At 39.0% G+C, this 24,770-nt stretch overlaps 1 protein-coding gene across 4 annotated transcripts in view; it reads right to left on the bottom strand.

The window, feature by feature from the left end:
* Positions 1–24,770, bottom strand: part of stard13b (StAR related lipid transfer domain containing 13b) — a 126,572-nt gene that overhangs the window by 81,664 nt on the left and 20,138 nt on the right. For all 4 annotated transcript variants that reach the window (XM_083547796.1, XM_083547797.1, XM_083547798.1 and 1 more), the window contains 2 exons: positions 24,546–24,692; positions 2,669–2,699 (listed from right to left, as the gene is read on the bottom strand). In XM_083547796.1, the coding sequence (XP_083403922.1) occupies positions 2,669–2,699; positions 24,546–24,692 (178 nt within the window). The remainder of the gene's footprint in view (positions 1–2,668; positions 2,700–24,545; positions 24,693–24,770) is intronic.

Here is a 24,770-nt window from a genome sequence, read left to right as displayed (position 1 = left end):
GAGCTACAACCTCCCCAATTTGTTGCTTATTTTTTGACCAATGATGTGTTGTTAAGCCCAAACACTGCCATATTGGGCATGGACGATTATTTTGCACGTGTGTTCATCCTGGTCCTGTTCATACCACATATTTCTAATCAAATTGGTCAGAACGTGTTCTGGTTGCATGGCTAATCACAGAATAATATGAATGCAATTGTTCTGATGCATGACAGTGTCCATAGTGACAACATACTGTGTGTTTTAGTTGATCGGGTTATGATGTTTGGAAAGAGGTATTTATTGGACATGAATAGAAGGAGTCTCCAGTTTTAGTGCTTTGTAACAGTCAGAGGTAAAGAGCTATTTTCCCTGTCTTACATATTGAGAAGTTAATAGTTGTATTGCACTCTAATTGTTTTACTTTTGAAAAATGCCATCTAGTGTATTTCTACGTTTATGTATGGAAAAGTCCAATACTCAACCCATGGACAAAAACAACACATTGTTAAATGGAACTGCTTTATGTAAAGGTATATCTTTACTAACAATGCTCAATAGAGTCAATACACACAATTGCATTTTCACAAAAAAAGACCACTAAATACCTAAAATTAGTTTACCCATAAGCCAAATGGATTACATAATACATCAGCTTTAATAACAGCTTTTATATCGCATTCAAGAAAACACCACGTTTTAATTTTAGAGCTGATCGTTTATGGTTGATGGCCGACCTTGCCGTAACTCCGGCTGTGGTCTGGAGTCTCCGCTGTATGTTTCACTGCTCTCACTGTAATGAGACGATTAGTGCGATATGCAGCGTCTGCTCGCCATCTGGCTCGTAATGTACGCTGACATCATGCGGCCTCTATGGCGCAGTAGTAAAAATATGAGAGGGGAATTTCGATATCATGTGCCACAGACTCTATGGGCTTGGACTTTTTATGGCATCATCGCAATTTTTTCGCCATTAGCATAGCTGGGCGATTCGAAACACGTGGCTGAGTGGTAACACGTTGTGACACCGAGTGAGGCTTTCCAGCCAAAGAATGCGCCGTTAATACGGATAACGGCACCATCCCGCACATGGTAAATCACTTTTCCAAAATAAACACTGTAAAATGAAGTCATTTAGATGATTTGCTTTCCAACTTCCCAACATAGCCACCATGGCGACCGCTTGGTTATCAGCGATAGCCATCAAATTGTGTTTTTTCACAGGGTTATTAGGAGTGCTTTATTTAAAGAGTCTCTACGTTACTCTACAACACTGCATACTGCTAGACTTTTGTTTATTGTTGTGTCAAATTATTGTGGTGCGTACGAATTGGTCTGTACATTGACCAAAAAAAAATCATTCACAGTTTCTATTTTTAAACCGTTTAGTCTTCACATGTAAAACAGAAGTAAACAATTGTTAATGCAAGCTTTTATGATTTTGTTTAATTCCTATTCATTTCTCTGACATATGGGATTTGAAAAAATGCGTTATATTCATTCAAAATTCGTTTTTTATACGTTATATTACCATAAGTGCACCGTACAGGCAAACACATTTATATGCTATATGTATATAAAATGACAGATGCAACATAATGATACAGTACTGAAATTCATCATACTTTTTTCCAACGTACAAAAAGGAGGGCGGAGCATACATTCGCCTGCCACGCGAAATGTAAATATTTTGAAGTGTTTTGTCGTATTGTTAAAGTCATCGTAAGATGGAAGAAAATAAAATGTTGTAACTTGGGGACCATCTGCATATACTCCAACCAAAATATCATCCTTTAAACCCTGGGTTCATAATTTAGACTAATGCTGGGTTTGAGTGCTTGACACACATCTTCGTTGCTGTTGTTGTGTAAACCGTCCAGCGTTCAGGCCACACAGTTACAGCGGGAGTCTGAAAGTGAGAAGTGTCAACGTGCCATAATGTACCTTTGTGCCACATTGCTATGCAACCTCAGGGTCATGTGAGACAGCAACATGAGCCCAAAATGGAATCCCAGAAAGTCCAGTCGAGATTTTTGCAGCTGCTCCCCTCGGGCCACATCGCGCCACACCAAATATCCCAGATCCCCATAACAGTAACAATGCTCTGGTATGTCACCCCCCACACGTGTAAACTGTACCCCACACCGAGCCAGTGCACTGAGATAGGTCTATAAATGGTGGATACATGATCATGCATTCTCTAAACTCCAGACACACAGACACCTGTCCCTGTCTATCTATACTAACCCAGACATGAGCCAGAGACCAGAGAACAGCAAGAAAAGGGTATGGGTTCACCAAGTCAAGGGTTATAAAACAAAGAACATTTTACAGTATGTTTCCAATTTTGGAGCTTGTTTCCATCCTGAGATCACCATCATCCACACAATTTAATTGTACAACAGAAAGCTCAATTGCTCTTCACCTCACACCATGTATGTAATGTGATTAAACATATTGTCAGACACATTGCTTCTCCTGTCGCTTACAGATAAACTAGTTGTGAGAAAATAACACAGAGGAGTCATCTAACTGTGGTTTCAGGTTTCTAATACACTCATGTCAAAGCTTCTCCCTGAACCCAACCCATCAACATAATGGTTTATATGGTATGGTAAGGCCAGTTGTCACAAAACATCTGTAAGCACAGCTCTTCGGAGTTAAAGAAAGCAAGAAAGCCGGTTCTTACCTGCGCCACAGTGCCTTCTCCTTGCGGACATCTACAAAACAAGAGACAGAACAAGTACTTGGTTAAGTTCGATGGTCTGCATAACCTTACTATAGTCATGGTTATGGATCATCATGTCGCATTTTAATCGCAATTAATCACACGATTGTGATAAGTTAACATGTAATGAATCGCAACTTCTAAAAGTACCTTCAAGTAATACTTTTCAAGTTTTGAATAGTTTTGAAGTTTTAAAAAATGGATGCTTTATGCAAATGTATATTTATTATTAGTGAAACCATATTCAACACAGTGCATGTAAACTAGACATGTTTAAAGGTCATAGATGTTTTGATATGTTTTGATTTGATTTGAGACTTGGTGCATCAGTACAACAAATGTTTACTGATTCAAAATTATTTTTAAATGGAGTTTTTTATATCTGAGTAATAAAAGAACGTAAATATGTGAATAAATGTTAAATTTAATGTTTTAGTTTCGCCTCTTTTATATTTATTGATTTTTTTTTATTAAAAATTGTCAAACGGAAATGCGCACTGCATTTATTGCATGTTAATAAAATTAGTGCAGTTAAAAAGAATTTGCATTAATGCGTAATTAATGCGTTACTTTTTACAGTACAAATCTGCACAAAAAGTCTTTTTGCCCTTTCATCAGCAAATTATATACAAATCTTAATTTGTGTACAACAGTGTCCTTCCCTAGTGAAGGGCTAAAAGGTGTCCCCCAAGCGTGGCATCAAAGCGATTAAATATTTGATCCAAAACTACTTGAATGACCGATTCACTGTTAAGCAGTGCAACGTCAGAGGGTCTCTCCTGCCTCGTTGTGTTTCTTATATTTTATATACAAAAAAGCACGTTCAAGTGAGGAACAATTTTCAAGCCATTCTTAATTCGCATACCGTTCTTTACTGAACTTTTTACCATCCGATGATTAAAATGAAATTACTGCTTGAAATAATAGCGTGACCTTAATACATTTTTGCAGACATTTTTAAGTCGTGCACCAGATCTTGCTCATGATGCACTCTGTCCGTGTAGGCTTGGCTAACCGCTCCAAATTTCAGCAGGGCTTAAGCAGTGACACTTGTCTGCTCAATTACCTGTTATCCATCAGCAATATATCTTTACTTATCCAGCGTATTGGGACGCCATGCCATTTAGTCCAAACGATCATCTAGTTTACTCAAATTTTCATACCAACAACGATAAACTAATGCACAAAATAGACGCAACCTATTGCTTTATTTGTTCTGCCGCACCAACATGGAGACAAACAATTTATATGGTTAAACAGTATTTTAATGGTGAAATCTGAAATTCCACGATAGCAATTATAGGAGGGTCCCCCTTGTCCCCCCTAATGTCACCCATGTTTATATATACGTATATACAGTTTTTCACAAAAGTGAGTACACCCCTCAAATTTCAGCAACCATTTTGGTGTATCTTCTCATGGGACAATACAATAGAAATACATATTTTAGAGGCTATATTTTAGAGTATCAATGTGCAGCTTCAGACATGTCCATTTCTTTAGGTTTTTCTCAGTAAATGTTTTCCATAAATGTATCTTGTATCTCCTCCCCTAATATAAATACATCCTTTTCAGTTTGCTGAAAAAGAAACCGGTGACTTTTTTAACACCCCCAAAAAAGATGGGAAGCAAATATTTACACTAAACTATAGAGCCCATGCGATTTTCCGCTTCAACCAGTGGTGCAATATGTACACAAGCCTTGGACAAACATTCTAAGATATAGTACAGCACACATGCAACTTGGTTTAAATGCATTTATTTTTTACTTGGGTGTAGCTAATTTAATAACAGGGGATATAAAGTTAACCAAAAAGTGAACTCAAAGCAAATACATGAATTTAGCTCTGGCAAGGTCTTTAAAGTGGTGCAACAGAACAGAGTTTACACTATCACCCAGAGAAAGCAAATAAAATCCAGCAATTCATGATTGGGAGTCCAAGAAAGCAAAATTAGCCACACTCTCTGAGTGGCATAAGTCAATCAGAGAGAAAACTTCTATCAGTGTGATTTCTTGCCTCCTGTAAATGGTGATTATACTGTATGTGCAAAATAAAACACCTGAAGAAAAAAATTCAAGTAGCAGAAATTAGTTTCTGTCAGTTAGGAACAGAATTCTATTAGATACACAAATTTAATGATGGGAAAATATGCCAAGATGATGCTTCATTATCACAAAATGATTCTTATTAGATAATTTCATATTAGATATTCACAATATGTCTATCCACACTTTGGTATCTTTGGAATAAAATACATCTCTCAGCCTTAAATTGATGTTCTACTTCACCTACACACCTGCAGAGTGCATTAGATTTTAACTCTTTTAAACAAATAGCAAAGACAATATGGGAACTGCATTTTCAATGGATTCATTACAATAGAGTTCTCAACACTAATATCGTATTGATCTAATATAGAAATGTGAAAATGTATAGAATATTAATTGAATGTCTTCGAAATAACTTATTGAAAGCCTCCCAACAATTGAATTGCATTTTTGTTTCATTTGAGAGATTTGTATAGCTCATTTACACTCACATTTGTCTGAATTTGTCTTGCATATTCTAACAGAAAATGTTTTGTTGTTGTTAGAATTATGCTCTGTCAGCACAAAATAATACATTTTAAATGACTGGGACTATTAAGCTGAAGCTTACAGAAAATCACAAGATTGAGTAAAAGAGACCACTGCAAACAGGAAAGGGCTTAGAGCCGATCCTTGATGCAGTCCAAACTCCACCTTGAACCAGTCTGTCGTTCCTACTGCACACTTCACTGCTGTCACACTGTCCTCATACACGCCCTGCACCACCCTCACATACTTCTCTGCCCAATCAGACTCCTTCATAGAATAAGAGGATAATCTACGATATGTAATGAATTATATACAGGGTGTCTAATCTTTTCCACAAAGGGCCAGTGTGGGTGTAGGTTTTCTTTTCAACCGAGCAAGTCCACAACTAATTCTACTTGTTTAAATCTAAAGATTTTCTTTTTCAATCAGGTGTGGCCCTTGATTGGTTGAAATAAGAATCTGCACCCACACCAGTAATAGTTCCATCATTGTCACTAAAATGACACAATAATATCTTTAAACTAGGATTAAATATAGTGTTCATTACAGATTGGGGAAGTGGTAGCTCAGCAGTTATGATGTTTGATTTCTGATCGAATGGTAGTAAGTTCAAATCCCATCACCACCAAGCTGCCACTACTGGGCATTTGAGCAAGTCCTATAACCCTCAATTGTTTAGTTGTATAAAATAAGCAAAATGTAAGTAAATCTGGACAAGGGTGTCTGCCAAATGCCATAATTCACACCACACTATCATCTGGTTATCCCATACTGGATGTTGGACAGAGTAGGATTTGGAGCTCATTGTGAGTGTAAAAGTTGGTCAGACCATAATAAATTCTTTTTAGATCCATGAGCTGTACATTTGAACACATTAATAACAATCAACCACTACACTGCGTTTTCTCCCACAATACTATAGATCAGTGAGTTGACCCTGGGCCTGCATGATTTAACATGCCCTTGGTCCAGTCCAGACAGCAAGTGCTACTTGTTTAGAGACGGGGTTTTGTTTCTAATCCATAGGAGTCCTGTTTTTCACCCGCAACCTGAAATCTTTATCCCTTTACTCAACTATCAAATCCCTGTAGGATTTGTAACCCTAGAGCAGCACACGCACATATTTACGTACAAGTCATGCGCAGAGGAATGTCCTGCATTCACACCTTAAAAAAACACCTCTATGTTTTGACATTTTTACACTATAAGGGTATATTTTGTATTAATTTAGATGGTTTAACCCACTTTTCTTTCAGGTAAGGTGACCAAATGAGATGAAAACAAATACAGAATAGAGCAATCAAGTGCGTTTAGGACGAGTATGAGCCATAGATCCAGCCGAAAAGACAAGCAAATGGGTAAGGAACAATTGTAACAAGGGCAAGAATTCCTACTTTAATATCACCAGTGGTGGACAGTAATGAAGTAAATGTAATTCGTGACTGTTCTTAAGTAGATTTTCTCGCATATCTGTACTTTACTGAAGTATTTCCATTTGGGGAGACTTCATTACATTACATTACAAAGTAAAATTGTATTTTTTACTAAACTACATGTTGTGAACTCAGTCGATGCTTTTTTTTCTGAGCAAATAAAAACGTAACTGGTCAAACACACAGCAATTCACTAATCAGGGTAGAACTTGTTTTGATTGCCCCTTGGTGTAGCTACTTATCACAAACACACAGTTCAATAGCAAGCAGAACATTTAGAGAGAAATTAATTATATAAAAACTCCTGAATCTAATTTGACACAACAAATTTGCATGATTATTTTATATACTATATAAAAAATAATATAGTATAAAATAAAATAATGGGGGGAGTGGTGGCTCCAGCGGTTAAGGGGCTGGGTTGCCGATCGGAAGGTCTGGGGTTCAAGCCCCGGTATCGCCAAGCTGCCACTTTGGGCCCTTGAGCAAGGCCCTTAACCCTCTATGCTCCGGGGGTCCCTTACGAGGGAAATATCAAGGTCTGTGACGTGGGGCCGCCTTCCCGTGAGCTCACCACCTGCAGGAGGGACCGTAAGGGACGGTGCTGTGAGGATTGGGCAGCAGTCGAAGGCGGGGGCCTGCTTAGACTGCTGCCCCCGCGACCAGAATTACGGATAAGCGGGACAAAATGAATGAATAAATGAAAGGATGAATGAATGAATGAATAAAAAAGAATATATAATTGTATATAATTGTAATAGATATCAATCAGTGGTTGACACTTTAATATCATGCTGTTAATAGATTGCTGAAAGTAACATTAGAGTCTTTTCACATAAAGTGAGTTCATTAAGAAAAGAGCCATGTGACAAAAATGATAATAGGAACATTATAGCCATAATAAATCATATTACTTTGGATAATTAAGTACATTTGAAGGCTTTTGTAGTTTTACTTATGTGTAAGTTTAAAGGGAGGAGATTTACTTTTACTGTAGTAATATTTTACATCCACTTTAACTCAAGTACATGGTTTGTTTACTTCGTCCCCCACTGAATATCACCCACTAGACGAGGAAATATCAGTGGCCAAAGTGTTTATAAAACTGAGTGCAAAAGTTAGCATTCTTCACAGATCTGGGGTACATGCAACAAAGTGTAATTAAAATATGGTAGAAATCTTCATCATGACATTGTCTTCAGAATGTATTGTATAAAGCAAAAATGGCCGAAATAATGATGTTATTTGACATAACACCTAACTACAAAATGTTTTTTGTCCAACCGTTGTACAAATCTGCATTTGACTCTTCAGTCGAGTGTGATATGTGTAAAAAAGGTTAAAAAAATTCTTATTACATAAGCATCAGCGACTTGTGTGTTTACTTTCTCTCTGCTCTTATTCCCAATCACTGAAAAAAAAATTTTTATGTGTGGAATTCCCCTCACAATTTACTTTTGTACTGTTGTATTTGGCTAGTTGTCCATCACCAACCACACCAGAGATGCTTGAATAAATGCCTATGATGACATAACCTAAATCACAGAGCAGATATTCTCCCACCTGCAGTTTGTCATCTTGGTCCAGGCTGTTTGTCCTGATACTCAAAGCCAAAGTTAAATGGGGTAGAAGAAAATGAAAATATTTTGAAATTCTTACACCAAAAGTATGTGTGGGATTGTTTTAATCCCACTCCCACTCACTGCCAAAGAAGGTCTGACTAATCTAAACCCACTCCCAAAATAAATGTCACCAATTCTGCTTACTCTCACAGATAATTTTTTTCCAACCACAAGAATTTGGACCAACCCCATCTACTCAAGGAGAAAGGTTGACAAATCCTACCAATCCAGCAAAATGTTGGACCAACCCCTAATCCTGCAGAAAGAAGAACCCATTCAAACTGGTTCTGAAAAAAATATTGTAATAATTGTTTAAATTAACTGTTATTTGTATAGTTCTTTTAGCAATGGACATTGTCTCAAAGCAGCTTTACAGAGATAAAGCAGTTGTAAAGTTGAATAAAGAAATGTATACGTTTAGTTGCTATAAATTTGTTCCTTATAACTGTATCTTTATATCCAATGAGTGAAATATTTCCGGAGACGGCAAGAAGAAACCTTGAAAGGAACCAGACTCAAAAATTAACCTGTCCTCATCCTCAGCACCGAATATCTATTCATTATAGGTTTATTTTTGCTGAGGTGTTCAGTGATGGGCACTTGACTTTTTTACATCAGAGCCCAAAATTCTTTACTTTAACTTAAGGGAAAAAGTGCAGTCAGAACTTTTACCGAAATCTTTTAAAACACGAGTATCTGTACTTTTACCTGAGGTGAAGGGATGTGTATTCTTTTGCCTTCTGCAGACTTTGCCCTCTTTCTAAAGATAAAGATTCAGCTCAAAGGTCGCAATTTTGACACCATTGTGGAGATCCAGTGCAAATCGCAGCAGGTGCTTGACACACTACAAAAAGAAGACTTCCAGGACACATTCCAGAAGTAGCAGGAACGCTGGGAGAACTGTATTGCTGGGCAAGGGGACTCTGTACACAAGTGTGTACATGTACTGTAGGTAAGTAAAGAACTTTCTTGTAAAGAGAGCTAGACTTGAAATTTTTCATACCACCTCATATGTTAATGTGAGGCCACTTTTTTAATGGGAATGTGTATGCTGATGTTGTCCTTCACAAGTTATGTCAGCCTCTGATTCCACATCTTGCTCTAAATGAATGAATAAATGAATGAATAAATAGATGATGATTTTAAATGATTGTTTATGTCGTACCAGAAGTTCCACCCATAGTTCTTCTTCTTCTTCTTTCGGCTGCTCCCATTAGGGGTCGCCACAGCGGATCATCCGTCTCCATACCACCCTGTCCTCTACATCTGCCTCTTTTACACCAACTACCTGCATGTCTTCCCTCACCACATCCATGAACCTCCTCCTTGGCCTTCCTCTTTTCCTCCTACCTGGTGGCTCCATCTTCAGCATTTTTCTACCAATATAATTCATGTCCCTTCTCTGCACATGTCCAAACCATCTCAATCTCGCCTCCCTCACCTTGTCACCACAACATCCTACATGTGCTGTCCCTCTAATAAACTCATTTCTAATCTTGTCCATCCTCGTCACTCCCAACGAAAACCTCAACATCTTCAGCTCTGCTACCTCCAGCTCCACCTCCTGTCTTTTACTCAATGCCACTGTCTCTAATCCATACAACATCGCAGGTCTCACCACAGTCCTATAAACTTTCCCTTTCATTCTTGCAGATACTCTTCTATCACAAATCACTCCTGTCACTCTTCTCCACCCACTCCACCCTGCCTGCACTCTTTTCTTTACTTCCCTAACACACTCTCCATTACTTTGCACTGTTGACCCCAGGTACCTGAACTCCTCCACCTTCTTCACCCTGCAACCGCATCACTCCACTGCCCTCCCTCTCATTCACACACATGTACTCTGTCTTACTCCTACTGACTTTCATTCCCCTTCTCTCCAGCGCATATCTCCACCTCTCCAGGCTCTTCTCAACCTGCTCTCTACTCTCACCACAAATCACAATATCATCTGCAAACATCATAGTCCAGGGAGACTCCTGTCTGACCTCGTCCGTCAACCTGTCCATCACCACTGCAAACAGGAAAGGGCTCAGGGCCGATCCTTGATGTAGTCCAACCTTCACCCCGAACCTGTCTGTCGTACCTACTGCACACTTTACTGCCGTCACACTGTCCTCATACATGTCCTGCACCACCCTCAAATACTTCTCTGACACACCTGACTTCCTCATACAATACCACAACTCCTCTCTTGGCACCCTGTCGTACGCTTTTTCTAAATCCACAAATACACAATGCAGCTCCTTCTGTCCTTCTCTATACTTCTCCATCAACATCCTCAAAGCAAATAAGGCATCTGTGGTGCTCTTCCTCGGCATGAAACCATACTGTTGCTCACAGATGGTCACCTCTTCTCTCAGCCTGGCTTCCACTACTCTTTCCCATAACTTCATGGTGTGACTGATCAACTTAATTCCCCTGTAGTTACTGCAGGTTTGCACATCTCCCTTATGCTTAAAGATCGGTACCAGCACACTCCTTCTCCATTCCTCAGGCATCCTCTCCCCTTCCAGAATCCTGTTAAACAATCTGGTTAAAAACTCCACTGCCATCTCTCCTAAACATCTCCACGCTTCTACCGGTATGTCATCTGGTCCAACCGACTTTCCATTCTTCATCCTCTTAATCGCTGCTCTCACTACCTCCTTACTAATCCTATCTACATCCTGCTTCACCAACTCCACATCCTCCAACCTTCTCTCTCTCTGATTTTCCTCATTCATCAGCTGCTCAAAATACTCCCTCCATCTTCTCAACACACTCTCCTCACTAGTCAACACATTTCCCTCTCCATCCTTTATTGCTCTAACTTGCAGTACATCCTTCCCAGCTCGGTCCCTCTGCTTGGCCAATCGGTATAAATCCTTTTCTCCTTCCTTAGTGTCCAACCTCTTATACAGTTCCTCATATGCCTTTTCCTTGGCTTTCGCCACATCCCTTTTAACCTGCTGCCGCATCTCCTTGTACTCCTGCCTACTTTTCTCATCACTCTGTCGATCCCACTTCTGTTTTGCCAATCTCTTTCCCCTAATGCTCTCCTGCACTTCCTCATTCCACCACCACGTCTCCTTGTCTTGCTTTCTATTTCCAGATGTCACACCAAGTACTTTTCTAGCTGCCTCCCTCATCACTCCTGCAGTAGTTGCCCAATCATCCGGCACCTCTTCACCACCACCAAGCCCCTGTCTGACCTCTTCCCTGAACCTCACACTACACTCTTCCTCCTTCAGTTTCCACCATCTTATTCTTCTTTCAAACCTTACTTTCCTCCTCTTCTTCTTCGCCTCCAAAACCATCCTACAGACCACCATTCGATGCTGTCTAGCTACACTGTCCCCCGCCAACACCTTACAGTCTCCAATCTCCTTCAGGTTGCATCTCCTACACAGAAGATAATCCACCTGTGTGCACCTTCCTCCACTCTTATATGTCACCCTATGATCCTCCTTCTTCTTAAAATACGTGTTCACCACTGCCATTTCCATCCTTTTAGCAAAATCTACCACCATCTGCCCTTCCACATTCCTCTCCTTAAAACCATACCTACCCATCACCTCCTCATCACCTCTGTTCCCTTCACCTACATGCCCATTAAAGTCTGCCCCAATCACCAATCGTTCTTTCCTAGGTACACCATCTACCACTTCATCTAATTCACTCCAGAATCTTTCCTTCTCCTCCATCTCACAGCCAACTTGTGGAGCATAGGCACTGATGACATTTATCATCATCCCTTCAACTTCCACCTTCACGATCATCACCCTATCAGAAACTCTCTTCACCTCCACTACACTCTTACTGTACTCTTCCTTCAGAATCACCCCTACACCATTTCTCTTCCCATCCACACCATGATAAAACAGTTTAAACCCACCTCCAATGTTCCTGGCCTTACTCCCTTTCCACTTGGTCTCCTGAACACACAACACATCTACCTTTCTCCTCTCCATCATATCAGCTATCTCTCTCCCTTTACCCGTCATAGTACCAACATTTAAAGTACCAACCCGAACCTCTACTCTCCTACACTGCTCCTTTTTCTGCCGTCTCTGTAGACGCCTTCCTCCTCTCCTTCTCCTCCTTCGGCCAACAGTAGCCCAATTTCCACCGGTACCCTGTCGGCTAACGATACCTGTGGCGGTCGTTGTTAACCCGGGCCTCGACCGATCCGGTATGAAATTCTCATTTGTGATCCGCATATTTGATTTGGCACATGTTTTACGCTGGATGCCCTTCCTAACGCAACCCTCCCCATTTACCCGGGCTTGGGACCGGCACTAAGAGTACACTGGCTTGTGCCCCCCTAATGGCTGGGTTAAGTTCCACCCATAGTTGGACATGGAAAAAGGTGGATACTGGGAATGACTGAATAATTGTGGTGAATGCATCACACATTGCCATACAAGTAGTATTTTCCTATTTTACCAAGCGTGGCCACGTCCTAAACACTTTATTCTTCTAATTCTGTCTATAATATACAAGAGAAGGCAAATTGGTAATAGAAAAACAACTGATGGGAAAATAGATTGAAGACAGAGTGGGTTGTGAGAGAGAAAAAGCAATGGAAGTCAGAGATAATGCCACAGCAATCCATTGCCAGGCAAAACATCTCTGGGTGTGAAAAGGTGGCATTATGAAAACAAAAAAGAAAATCAGCATCAGGGTGATTGCTTGCATCCTGAATGTGGTGATTATACTGTATATGCAAATTTATACCGTAAAGTGCGGGAGATGGAAGCTTAGTGGTTAAAGCATTGGACTTTGGATCCAGTTCAAATCCCAACCACACCAAGCTGCCACTCCTGGGCCCCTGAGCAGGACCCTTAACCCCATCGCTGCTCAGTTGTATGAATAACATAAAAGTGTAAGTCACTCTGGATAAGATAAGATAAGATAAGATAAGATAAGATAAGATAAGATAAGATAAGATAAGATAAGATATACCTTTATTCGTCCCATGATGGGGAAATTTCTGTTACAGCAGCAAAGAAACAGAAATGTGCAAATGTAAAGAAAGTAGAGGCATAATAAAAGTATATACATTACAGTGTATAAATACAAAAGAAAACGAGACCACCAATTAGTTGCTATGCTTTCCAACAAATTGCACATAGGTAATATTGCACGGTTTAAATGAGTTATTGTACATTTATTGCCTAATTTTTTTATTGTTATTATTAAGTGTAAATAAATATGAATGTACAGTGAGGAAAATAAGTATTTGAACACCCTGCTATTTTGCAAGTTCTCCCACTTAGAAATCATGGAGGGGTCTGAAATTGTCATCGTAGGTGCATGTCAACTGTGAGAGACATAATCTAAAAAAAAAAAATCCAGAAATCACAATATATGATTTTTAAACTATTTATTTGTATGATACAGCTGCAAATAAGTATTTGAACACCTGTCTATCAGCTAGAATTCTGACCCTCAAAGACCTGTTAGTCTGCCTTTAAAATGTCCACCTCCACTACATTTATTATCCTAAATTAGATGCACCTGTTTGAGGTCGTTAGCTGCATAAAGACACCTGTCCACCCCATACAATCAGTAAGAATCCAGCTACTAACATGGCCAAGACCAAAGAGCTGTCCAAAGACACTAGAGACAAAATTGTACACCTCCACAAGGCTGGAAAGGGCTACGGGGAAATTGCCAAGCAGCTTGGTGAAAAAAGGTCCACAGTTGGAGCAATCATTAGAAAATGGAAGAAGCTAAACATGCCTGTCAATCTCCCTCGGACTGGGGCTCCATGCAAGATCTCACCTCGTGGGGTCTCAATGATCCTAAGGAAGGTGAGAAATCAGCCCAAAACTACACAGGAGGAGCTGGTCAATGACCTGAAAAGAGCTGGGACCACCGTTTCCAAGGTTACTGTTGGTAATACACTAAGACTTCATGGTTTGAAATCATGCATGGCACGGAAGGTTCCCCTGCTTAAACCAGCACATGTCCAGGCACGTCTTAAGTTTGCCAATGACCAATTGGATGATCCAGAGGAGTCATGGAAAAAAGTCAGATGAGACCAAAATAGAACTTTTGGGTCAAAATTCTACTAAACGTGTTTGGAGGAAGGAGAATGATGAGTACCATCCCAAGAACACCATCCCTACTGTGAAGCATGAGGGTGGTAGCATCATGCTTTGGGGGTGTTTTTCTGCACATGGGACAGGGCGACTGCACTGTATTAAGGAGAGGATGACCGGGGCCATGTATTGCGAGATTTTGGGGAACAACCTTCTTCCCTCAGTTTTGAAGAGCATTGAAGATGGGTCGAGGCTGGGTCTTCCAACATGACAATGACCCGAAGCACACAGCCAGGAAAACCAAGGAGTGGCTCTGTAAGAAGCATATCAAGGTTCTGGCATGGCCTAGCCAGTCTCCAGACCTAAACCCAATAGAGAATCTTTGGAGGGAGCTCAAACTCTGTGTTTCTCAGCGACAGGCCAGAAACCTGACTGATGTAGAGAAGATCTGTGTGGAGGAGTGGGCCAAAATCCCTCCTGCAGTGTGTGCAAACCTGGTGAAAAACTACAGGAAACGTTTGACCTCTGTAATTGTAAACAAAGGCTACTGTACCAAATATTAACATTGACTTTCTCAGGTGTTCAAATACTTATTTGCAGCTGTTTCATACATATAAATAGTTAAAAAATCATATATTGTGATTTCTGGCATTTTTTTTTTGATTATGTCTCTCACAGTGGACATGCACCTACGATGACAATTTCAGACCCCTTCATGATTTCTAAGTGGGAGAACTTGCAAAATAGCAGGGTGTTCAAATACTTATTTTCCTCACTGTAAATACAATAGACAAAGTGGCGTTGTGAAAGAGACAAGAAAATGAATGTTCGAGATCACAGAAAACCAACCTAACACTGCCCACAGCATTTGTTATAAAGTAAACCCAGAAGCCTCAGCCAACCCATATGTGGTCAAGAGAGACAATTCTTCATTTCCTCAGCCATGACAAGCATGTAAGCAGAGCTCTATATTTAGCTGCTGCTCAGCATTTTAAATTGAAACCTTTATAAATTCCCTACTTCATACATCACCTTTAAACCTTTGGGTCCCCGGTGTAAATGTAAAAGGCTACCGGAGCTCCTTTGACGGTTTGAAGGTTTGCTCAGGCTATTAGCTGAAGCTCCATTCATCATACCATGGATTTCTAGGCAGCTGTGAAAGAGGTAGAATTAACCACCCAAAGGTTTGGAAAGGAATGCAGTCATGCACTAAACCCAAACTCAGAGCCTTGGTTCTGTTATGAGAGAAGACCTGGGGAAGACGTGTGGATAAGCATTTCTACAGAACTCTGAATCTTTCATTGTCACAGAGCTCTGCAGGTGAAATGAACTGGGAAAAATTTGTGTTTGTGGAGTTCAGTAGCCTGCACCTATATGCGGCTTATCCGATGACCTCAGGTTACATATTCAATCAGTATAAAAGAGGTTACCACTTTCAGGACAAGTTTTGGGCTCCCTGCCAGCACACTTGATGGCTGTGACAGAATCACATATCACAAAAACATGCCGGTACAGTATTCATGTCATGCTTTATGTACATAGGAGTGTACGCAATGTAAGAGATCCAGATCTTCAAGACATTTTGTCATGGATTATGTCCTTAGCATGCACATTCTCAAGTAGATGAATCGTCACGCTTTGTCTGTCAACACACAGCACTACTCAGTTATCTGGTGTGTGTGTCGGTGTGTGTGTGTGTGTGTGTGTGTTTTTACAACACTTTCAAGTATTCTCTTGTATGTATAGGTAGCATTGATTTAAACCATAAAATCAGAGGAAAAAACTTTTCTTTTGTATGACTTTATGGCCAACATGCCTACACAGGATGGGCATCGTAACTTTTTACACAGAAATCTCACATAGAAACATTGTGTGTTGCCCTGCCTTTTAAACTAAACCACTGAGATAACAGTGATTATCTCTTCATCATGGCACCTGTTAGTGGGCAAAAGTAATGATTTTATCGAGTTTTACAAGAGCAAAATTGTGATTGCTAGACGACTGAGCCAGGGCATCTCCAAAAATGCAGCTCCTTAAAACATTTAAGATACATGTGGGTACATTTTACGGAGGCATAATGAAGTGAAATAATTTCTGTGTACATATTTTTGATGTTTTGCTCATGCATAGGACTTGAAGATGATTTATGAAAAACCTCCTCACGTATAGGGAGGCATTCATCATCAATTTATTTTTTTTCTTTCTTAAAGAATTTAAAGGTGAAGAGAAAATATAATATAATATTAAATATATTTTAAAGGCAATAACAAAGTCAGAGAATGTGATAATTATAAAACTTCTTAGTCAGAACCAGTACATGAGCTTTCAGCATTAATGTGGCTCATTAAAGTAAAGATGTTTGAGGTTGCATTTTTATGTTCACTATAATATTGTAGGCAGAGGAGCAAGTGAAGGAAACTGGTGCAAGTTGATTGTAGTAGGGTTGAAAAGTGAATGAATATCCAGTTATTGCACACAAGAGGCAAATCCCTCAGCATCGTTGTTGAACAGTGGTGGGCAGTAACTTAGTGAATGTCATTTGTTACTGTACATAATTACATTTACATATTTGTACTTTACTGAGACTTTTACTTGAACTTCACTACTAAGTCAAATCTCTTATCTTTACTCAACTGCATGTTGTGAAATCAGTCGTTCTTTTTTATTTATGAACAGATAAAAACCTTAACTGGTCAAAAACGCATGAAGTCACAAATCAGGGTTGAGCGTTTGCCCTGTTATAAACTTGTTTTGATTGGTGTTTGGTGTATTTGCTTACATACAGTTCAGTGTCGGTTCAACAGCAAGCAGAAGATTCTGAGAAGAATAAACGATGGAAGAAACTACAGAAATTCCAGAAACTTTCAAATAGTTAAAAAGAAGGTTTTTGGATAGCAATTAGTGTTTGAGTCATTAATATGATTGTTTTAATAGATTGTTGTGCTGAGAGTAACATTACTGTCTTTTCACATAAACTGAGTCCATTGAGCATGAGTGCAAAAAATGCTAATAGGGACATTATAGCCATAATAAATCATATTAATTTGGATACTTAAGTACATTTAAAAGCATATACTTTTTACTCAAGTGAAAGTTTAAAGGGAGGAGTTTTATTTTTATTGGAGTCATATTTTACTGTGTATCTCTACTTTTACTTAAGTACATGGTTTGTGTACTTCACCCACCACTTCTGTTGAATTAGAAGCTCTAAAACTCTCATATACAATCTTAAAGGTCTTGTGAAAATCATGTGAGACTGAAAACATAGAGAGTGAAATACAGTAATGGGAAAAAAATTAAATAAAACAGGAGAAAATAGCTCAGCAGGTTGACCTTGCCACCCAGCAGTGTTTTATCACTTTGCAGTAGTGATGTTGGCCCCATGGCCCTCACTGAAGCTTAAACTCTGCTGAAGCAGAACAAATCCTGGCCTTCTGAGCTGCTCTTGGCTTTGTAATCAATCTCCATCCAGCTGAGCTGTTTTCCACTCCGCACTTATCCTACCCTACACACCTGCAGGTGGATTGAGAACTAACATACACAATCTGAAAATTCTGACACGGACCACCTGCTGGCCTCGAACTCTTAGGTTTCAACATGTAGGCAAACACTGAAGAATTAACATGCTTGGCTATCACGGTTCTCCATACCAAATGTGAACATTAAGCTGGCTGATTAATTAGTGTAAGAAAAAATATCTCAGACACACAAAATAAACATTGAACAGGTTTTTTGAGACCTCAATTCATGTCCAAATGAATCACTGCAATCAGGAAGATCTTGAAAATGTGGGACAGCGAAATGGTCCAGTCGCATTGACATTGACTACTACCAGATATTTGAAAAAGCTTGAGTGACTAAAAGGTTCCAAGTGCATAGAGACACCAATAAGGAAGCGCTGCAAGTGAGATCCACTTTTGGTGCCACAACCGTAGACAACAATTCTACAGAGGGTAAAACTCCTTAATCTGGCGCAAACTTGGTGAAACGTAACGTCTTGGTCCAAATGTACAAGACAACAGAGCACATCCTTTACCAGATTCATTGATAATTGAATCCTGAGGTAATCTAACTGCATGGTAAAAAAAAGAATCACCATGACAAACAAAGGTCTAAACAGATACAGATAAAAATCTAAAGAAAATATATAACATTCATCATATTGTCCATGTCCTTTGAGTTGAATCTAATCTAATCTAATGTGACAACACTATTACAAATAATTACAAAATTTGTATTCTTTATGTATAAAGTGTAGCTTGAGAATCCCAGGTTTGATCCTGATCTTGGGTTACCATCTGTATGCAGGGTTCTGTGGTTTCCTCCCACTTTCCTCCCTTAAGTATAACACTCGGTGGCCTGGCAAAGAAAACTGGATGAGTTTGTGACTGGTGGCCCATGATTTACTGACATCCTATTAAAAGTGTTCATTGCTTTCTGTGATAGACTCCAGATCCATCTCAAACCTCACCTGCTTGTTTACTGATGTACATTTGGCAGATACCATTGTTCTATTTATTTTTAATTATCCTATAAACACAACTGAGAAGTTGAGGGTTAAGGGGCCCCAAGAGGCAGCTTGGTGTTGGGATTTGAACTCACAACCCTCTGATCAGAAGTCCAACAACTTCTTCACAGAGCTAGATTTGCTAAGTAAAGTGAACCATTTTCAGTCCAATTATGGGTTCAAACTAACCTTTTAATGCAAATGATTCAGAAATGTTCCCAAATTATGACATTATAACATCATGAACGGTGAAGTGTATAACACTCATTATCTCTTCATCATGGCACCTGTTAGTGAGCACGATATATTAGGCAGCAAATTAACATTTTATCCTTAAAGTTGATTTGTTAGAAGCAAGAAAAATGGGCTTAAGGTTTTGATCAAATTTGACAAGAGCCAAATTGTGCCCAAATTCTGAAGGTCTGCAGTGGTAAGTATTTATCAAAAGTGGTCCAAGAAAGGAACAGTTGTGAACCGGCGACAGGGTCATGGGTGGCCAAGGCTCATTCCGATCCAACAGACGAGCTCCTGTAGCTCAATATGCTGAAGAAGTTAATGCTGGTAATGCTTGAAAGGTCATGACTGTTTTAGCAGCAAAACAGGGAACCAAAACAAAATTAGGCAGGTGGTCATTATGTTATAGCTGATCGGTTTATTTTACAATATTTTGGTTATTTCCGTACATTCAGAGAATTTATTTTTCTAAAATATACACTCCAACACTAACATTCATGCCACTGAAAAGAGGCAATCGTACCCTAAATTCCACAAACATTGGATGGCAAGCACTCGGCTTTGTGTGAGACTCGGTCATGTAAAGTAAATCAAGTTGAACTTCCAATTGGTGAAAATCACTGCTCTGCCTTGAGAGTTTCAGATTTCTCATTTGTGAGTGGTGGACTCTATTCATTCCCTCCACAGGCTCTGGAGTTCTGTGACCTGCTAAGCTTCTCTGAGAACCAGGCTTCATTTTGTCCGAGGGCCTAAAGCCAAAATCATTCTATTACTCCCTCCAAGCCAATTACCTTGTTCAGCTGCCACACACAAATACAAACACACCCATACACACACACACACTGACATTCTTACACCAGTGGGCTTCCTCACTTCGTTCCAGAAATCATTTGCCGTGTTCCCATGCATCAAATAAAAAAAAAAAAGCCTACCTACATAGCAGTACCACACTGCTCAACTATTCCGGGATTAACCAAACACATCTGGCCTTGCTCTACAGCCGAACGGAAAAGAACAGAATTCCCACAGATATTGTACTCATTGAGACTCAGCGTTGCTCATCTGATCCAAGTGTTTGGGAAACAACATGGGGGAGAAGAGCTTTTGAAGCCTTTACACTGAAACAAAGTGACAAAAGGGGCTGGAAGTGAAGCAGCTGTAAACTCTGTAGCTTTGCTAATGGCCTAACCTTTACCCTTTTTCCCTGCCTGGAGGGACCGCCAGGAAACGACATCAGCGGAAAAACACAATATTACATCAACACGAATACTGGATTTCTCTGTTTGCCGGAAACTGAGTGTGCACGATTCTGTGGTGCGTGACATTCCCACACAGACTGACTGACAGGGTTTACTGTACTTCCTGTTTTCTTATTATTATTATTATTATTATTATTATTATTATTATTATTATTATTATTATCATCAACAGCCATAAACTAAAATGTGGTTTGTACAGAATTTCATAAGTAGCCAGTTTTATTATTCAGTTTTATTATATATATATTATTATTATTATCATCATCATATGTATATATATATATATATTGCTATTTGCACTTCTGGTCTAATAAAACTGCATTTCATTGGCCCTGTAAGTAAATTGTGACTCTTAACAATGACAATAAAGGTGAATCTAATCTAATCGAATCGAATCTAATCTAATCTAATCTAATCTAATCTAATCTAAATATTGACTGGTGTCTCATTTATTTTCTGGAATCTCATTCATGGTCGATGTGATCAGCCCATGTTTTAGTTTGAAATAAAACAGACCCAAGCTCAGACAGCTAATCCATACTGTATGCTAACAGCGAATTTAAGAATAAAAAAAATGCCCAGATTAATTTTTTATATATTTTCATCTAAACAAATATTCTTTAATTAATCTTTATGGATTTTTAATCAGAAACATTAATCTGGTCCAAATTATTTATTTTATTAGCAGATTTAAAAAAAAACATTCCTGTCCCCGTTTTGCTACATTGTGGTTAGGTTAGAATAAAAAGATCTCCAAGCTTAAATCCATCACTTAATGACACTTTAATGTCTCAACACCCTGAAGTTTCCTGACCTTAATATTTTTCCTGTACTGAACTAGAACATTGCATTGTTACGAAGCAAGTGAATCAATAAAGTTGAATCTAATCAAATTTAAACATGGACTGGTGTTTGGGACAAATTGGGTCGCAAACAATGTAATATTCTACAATATGGACTATTGTATTCTGATTCTGGGTTTTGCATATTAATCTCTAATTTAGTAGAATCCAAGATTTATTTTGTAATGAATCTCCAGGTTAATATACATATTAAAAACATTAGCATATTGTTCGTTCATTGGTGGGTTCCTATACTGCCTTTCAGCTCACTGCTGAAGTGGTGCCTATTACGACTTAGCCCTTGCTTCATTTCTACCTGAAAAGAGTGAGGCATAATTGTGTTAATCCTTTAATCTGTCACCGCCACCACATCTAAAAGCTCTGCTCATAGCTATATCTTTCATGTCAAAATATGCTGTGGTGGCTCAAACCCTTAACCCCACCAAGCTGCCACTCTTACACCTTTGAGCTTAGCCCTAAAGACCTGAGGATCTCTATCATGACAGATTGTGTGCTCTGAGCCCTACTTTCTAGTAAACTGGGAGATAAAAGTTTGCGAGTTTTTATTCAACTTTCGTTATAATCGCCTTTATGCACTGTTATGGTGATTGCACTGATATGGTCACTTTTCAAATAATAGCCCTCTGTGTTTATCTTCACAGTTGCACCTTATACAGTGTTATTTGCAATATATAAGCACCTTTGCACTCCCATAATATGTTTATTGTATACACTTATGTATATTTGTATATTTATATATTTATATACATTGCTATTTGCACTTCTGGTTTTGGCCCTGAAATTTACTCACAATAAAGATGACCATAAAGTTGAATCGTAACGATTCTTCACTCTTCTGGGAAGATGTTCCACTAGATTTTGGAGTGTGCTTGTAAAGATTTGGGTCAGATTCATTCATCCACAAGGGTGTTAGTAAAGTCAGGTACTGATGTAGGTGAGGAGAGGGTTCACATTCATCCCGTTCAACAGGGTTGAGCTCAGAGCTCTATAGCAGGCCACACAAGATCCTCCACACACTTCCAAGCCCATGTAAAGCAGGTCTTCATGGAGCTGGCTTTGTGCACATGAGCATTGTCATGCTGGGACAAGCTCAGGTCTCCTAGTTCAAGTGAAAGGGAAAATGTAATGCTACGGCATCCAAAGACATCATATACAAATGTGTGCCTCTAATTTTGTGGTAACAAAATGATGTAAAAGTCTAATAGTTTCGCTCGTAAAGTGCATCTGTGGCTTTGTTATGAAAATTATGTCTGTTGTTGAGTTTCCTTGCATTCTGGAAATTTGGGCTTGCTGTTTACACCAAATGCCTCTGCTTCTTCTATCCTGGTTTTTTATTAATAAGACATTGTAAGTCACTGCTAAGTAGTAATGAAGAAACTGTTTTTGTTTTTAAAATAAAGCTGAATATAAAAAACTTCTATCTCGAGAGCAATCTATAAATCTGATTATTTATAATTCCAGATTTTTTTCTTTCTTTAAATAAACACCGTTTAATTCCATTAGCAAGAACAATGTCCTCCTGTCCTCCTGACCTGGCACACAAGTGCAAACTTATCACAGGAAAAATTTAAATACACCACCAATCAACAAAGTATCCCTTCATCTTCATGCCAAAAAATTCAATCTAAACATCTTGAATGTGTTTCCGAGTGGGTTTTTACTTTAATAGACATCAATAGTCGGGAAGAGTAAATGTATATTGTGCATAAAATGCAATCCTCTATGCGCTTGCAAATACCAGATCTGGCGAACCCTTCAATACTCGCTAATGTTGAGTCTTGATCCGTTCACATGCGGAACACAAATTGCAAATACAGACCCGGCTTTGCATGACACGAGCTAAATGTTCCACCAGCTCTTTCCCTTCTATCCAAGCAGATAATATGCAGCCAAAGTGTATCCTCCGGCTGAACTTTCCAAACGGCGGTGCATCTGTAAATGACATTTAATTTCAAACGGCGCTGCTGCGGACAAGCAGTGGCCATTATTCCGCTTGTGTGCTCACTCTGCAAAAATTCACCAACATTTTTCCAAAATTAGGGTTCCAGCTCTGAAAACAGACATTGGTTCATCATCTAGATGAGCAGGAGAATGAATAGTATTCTGATCACAACTATCTAATTGGAATGTTTTATGTTCAAATCCCAGCAACAACAACGAAGTGAAGTGCACCTGAGGTTATGAGTTAAAATCCCAGGACCACTTGGGCCACGGAGGAAGCCCATAACCCCTAATTATAATCACACTCTTGATGTCACCCAAATGAGGATGGGTTGCCTTTTGAGTCTGGGTTCTCTCAAGGTTTCTTCCTCATAACATCTCAAGCGCTATAGAAATAAACTTGACTTGACTAATCCATCAAGAGGGGCTGCCAAATGCTATCAATGAAGATCCAGATCACAGATCAAAAAATGGCTGTGAAAGAATATGAACTAAAATCCAAACACTGGTGGCTTTAAACATTTACATTTGTTTCCTGTCGCTCCAGATTCATCCTCAGGGTTCACCAAACACCTTCTGTGAAGCCTTCACTCATAAATCATTACACTTCTGCTTATAACTGTCTCTTGGCTGATTCCTTGTCAGCATTTTATTGCGTAGGGAACAGAGAAAAGTGGTCGCTCAGTGGATGTCAGACTTCTGCGCCAAATGTTGTAGGTTTAAATCCCAACACTACCAATGTGTGGCTCCTTACATATTACACAAATATTATTTGATGAGACACTTGTTACAACATAATTATTATTTGTGCAGAGATTATTTATCGTATATAATTAACTTTAAGATTTAATAATGTTTATTTAAAAAAAATGCTTACCATGATGTCATAATATTTTTAGTTTAGAATTATAAATGTGGGCGTTATAGAAACTGTTCAGACCTAAGAGTCTCATTTATGGTCAATGTTAACATTCTGGATATGTGATATAAATGTAATAATATAAAATAATATTATATCATATCATATCATATCAAGCTAATTCTGATTATTTTCTAAAAGTGATTTTAAAAATTATTGAAAATTTTTATGAATTTTTATGAATTTGTAGGTTTTTGCTGATTTAAAAAGAATTCAATGTGATATTCTTAAAAAAAATCTTAATATTCAAATTCTAGCTGAAGTTATTACTACATTGTGGTACATACAAAATATTTTCCACCTTTAATCCACCACTTGATGACACTTTTATGCCTCAACACTCTGCAATTTCCTGACCTTATTATTTTTCCTGGACACAACTAGAACATTACATTGTTACAAAGGTCACGAAAAAAGTGAAATCGCTATAAAGTGAGCTCATTCACTTACCTCTGTCTTTCTGGGACGTGCCCTGGTCACAGAGGAAGAGTTAGGTAAGAAGATGTCCTGGCCATGGCATTCCTTCCAGCCTGGTCCTGTAGCAATCTTGTTATTGTTCAGGGTTTGGTTTCCCTCCGTTCCCCACGCTGTCACGCTCTGTAATGACAGCAGAACCACAGTCACCACAAAGAGAGGGACGGTTTGGACAGGATGGACTCTGGAGAAGTCTCGGAT

This window comes from Silurus aristotelis, assembly GCF_946808225.1.
Source record: "Silurus aristotelis genome assembly, chromosome: 8".
In the NCBI taxonomy this organism is placed as follows: domain Eukaryota; kingdom Metazoa; phylum Chordata; class Actinopteri; order Siluriformes; family Siluridae; genus Silurus; species Silurus aristotelis.
Note: the sequence above shows the minus strand (reverse complement) of the source record. Positions and strands in the feature narration are given on the sequence as shown.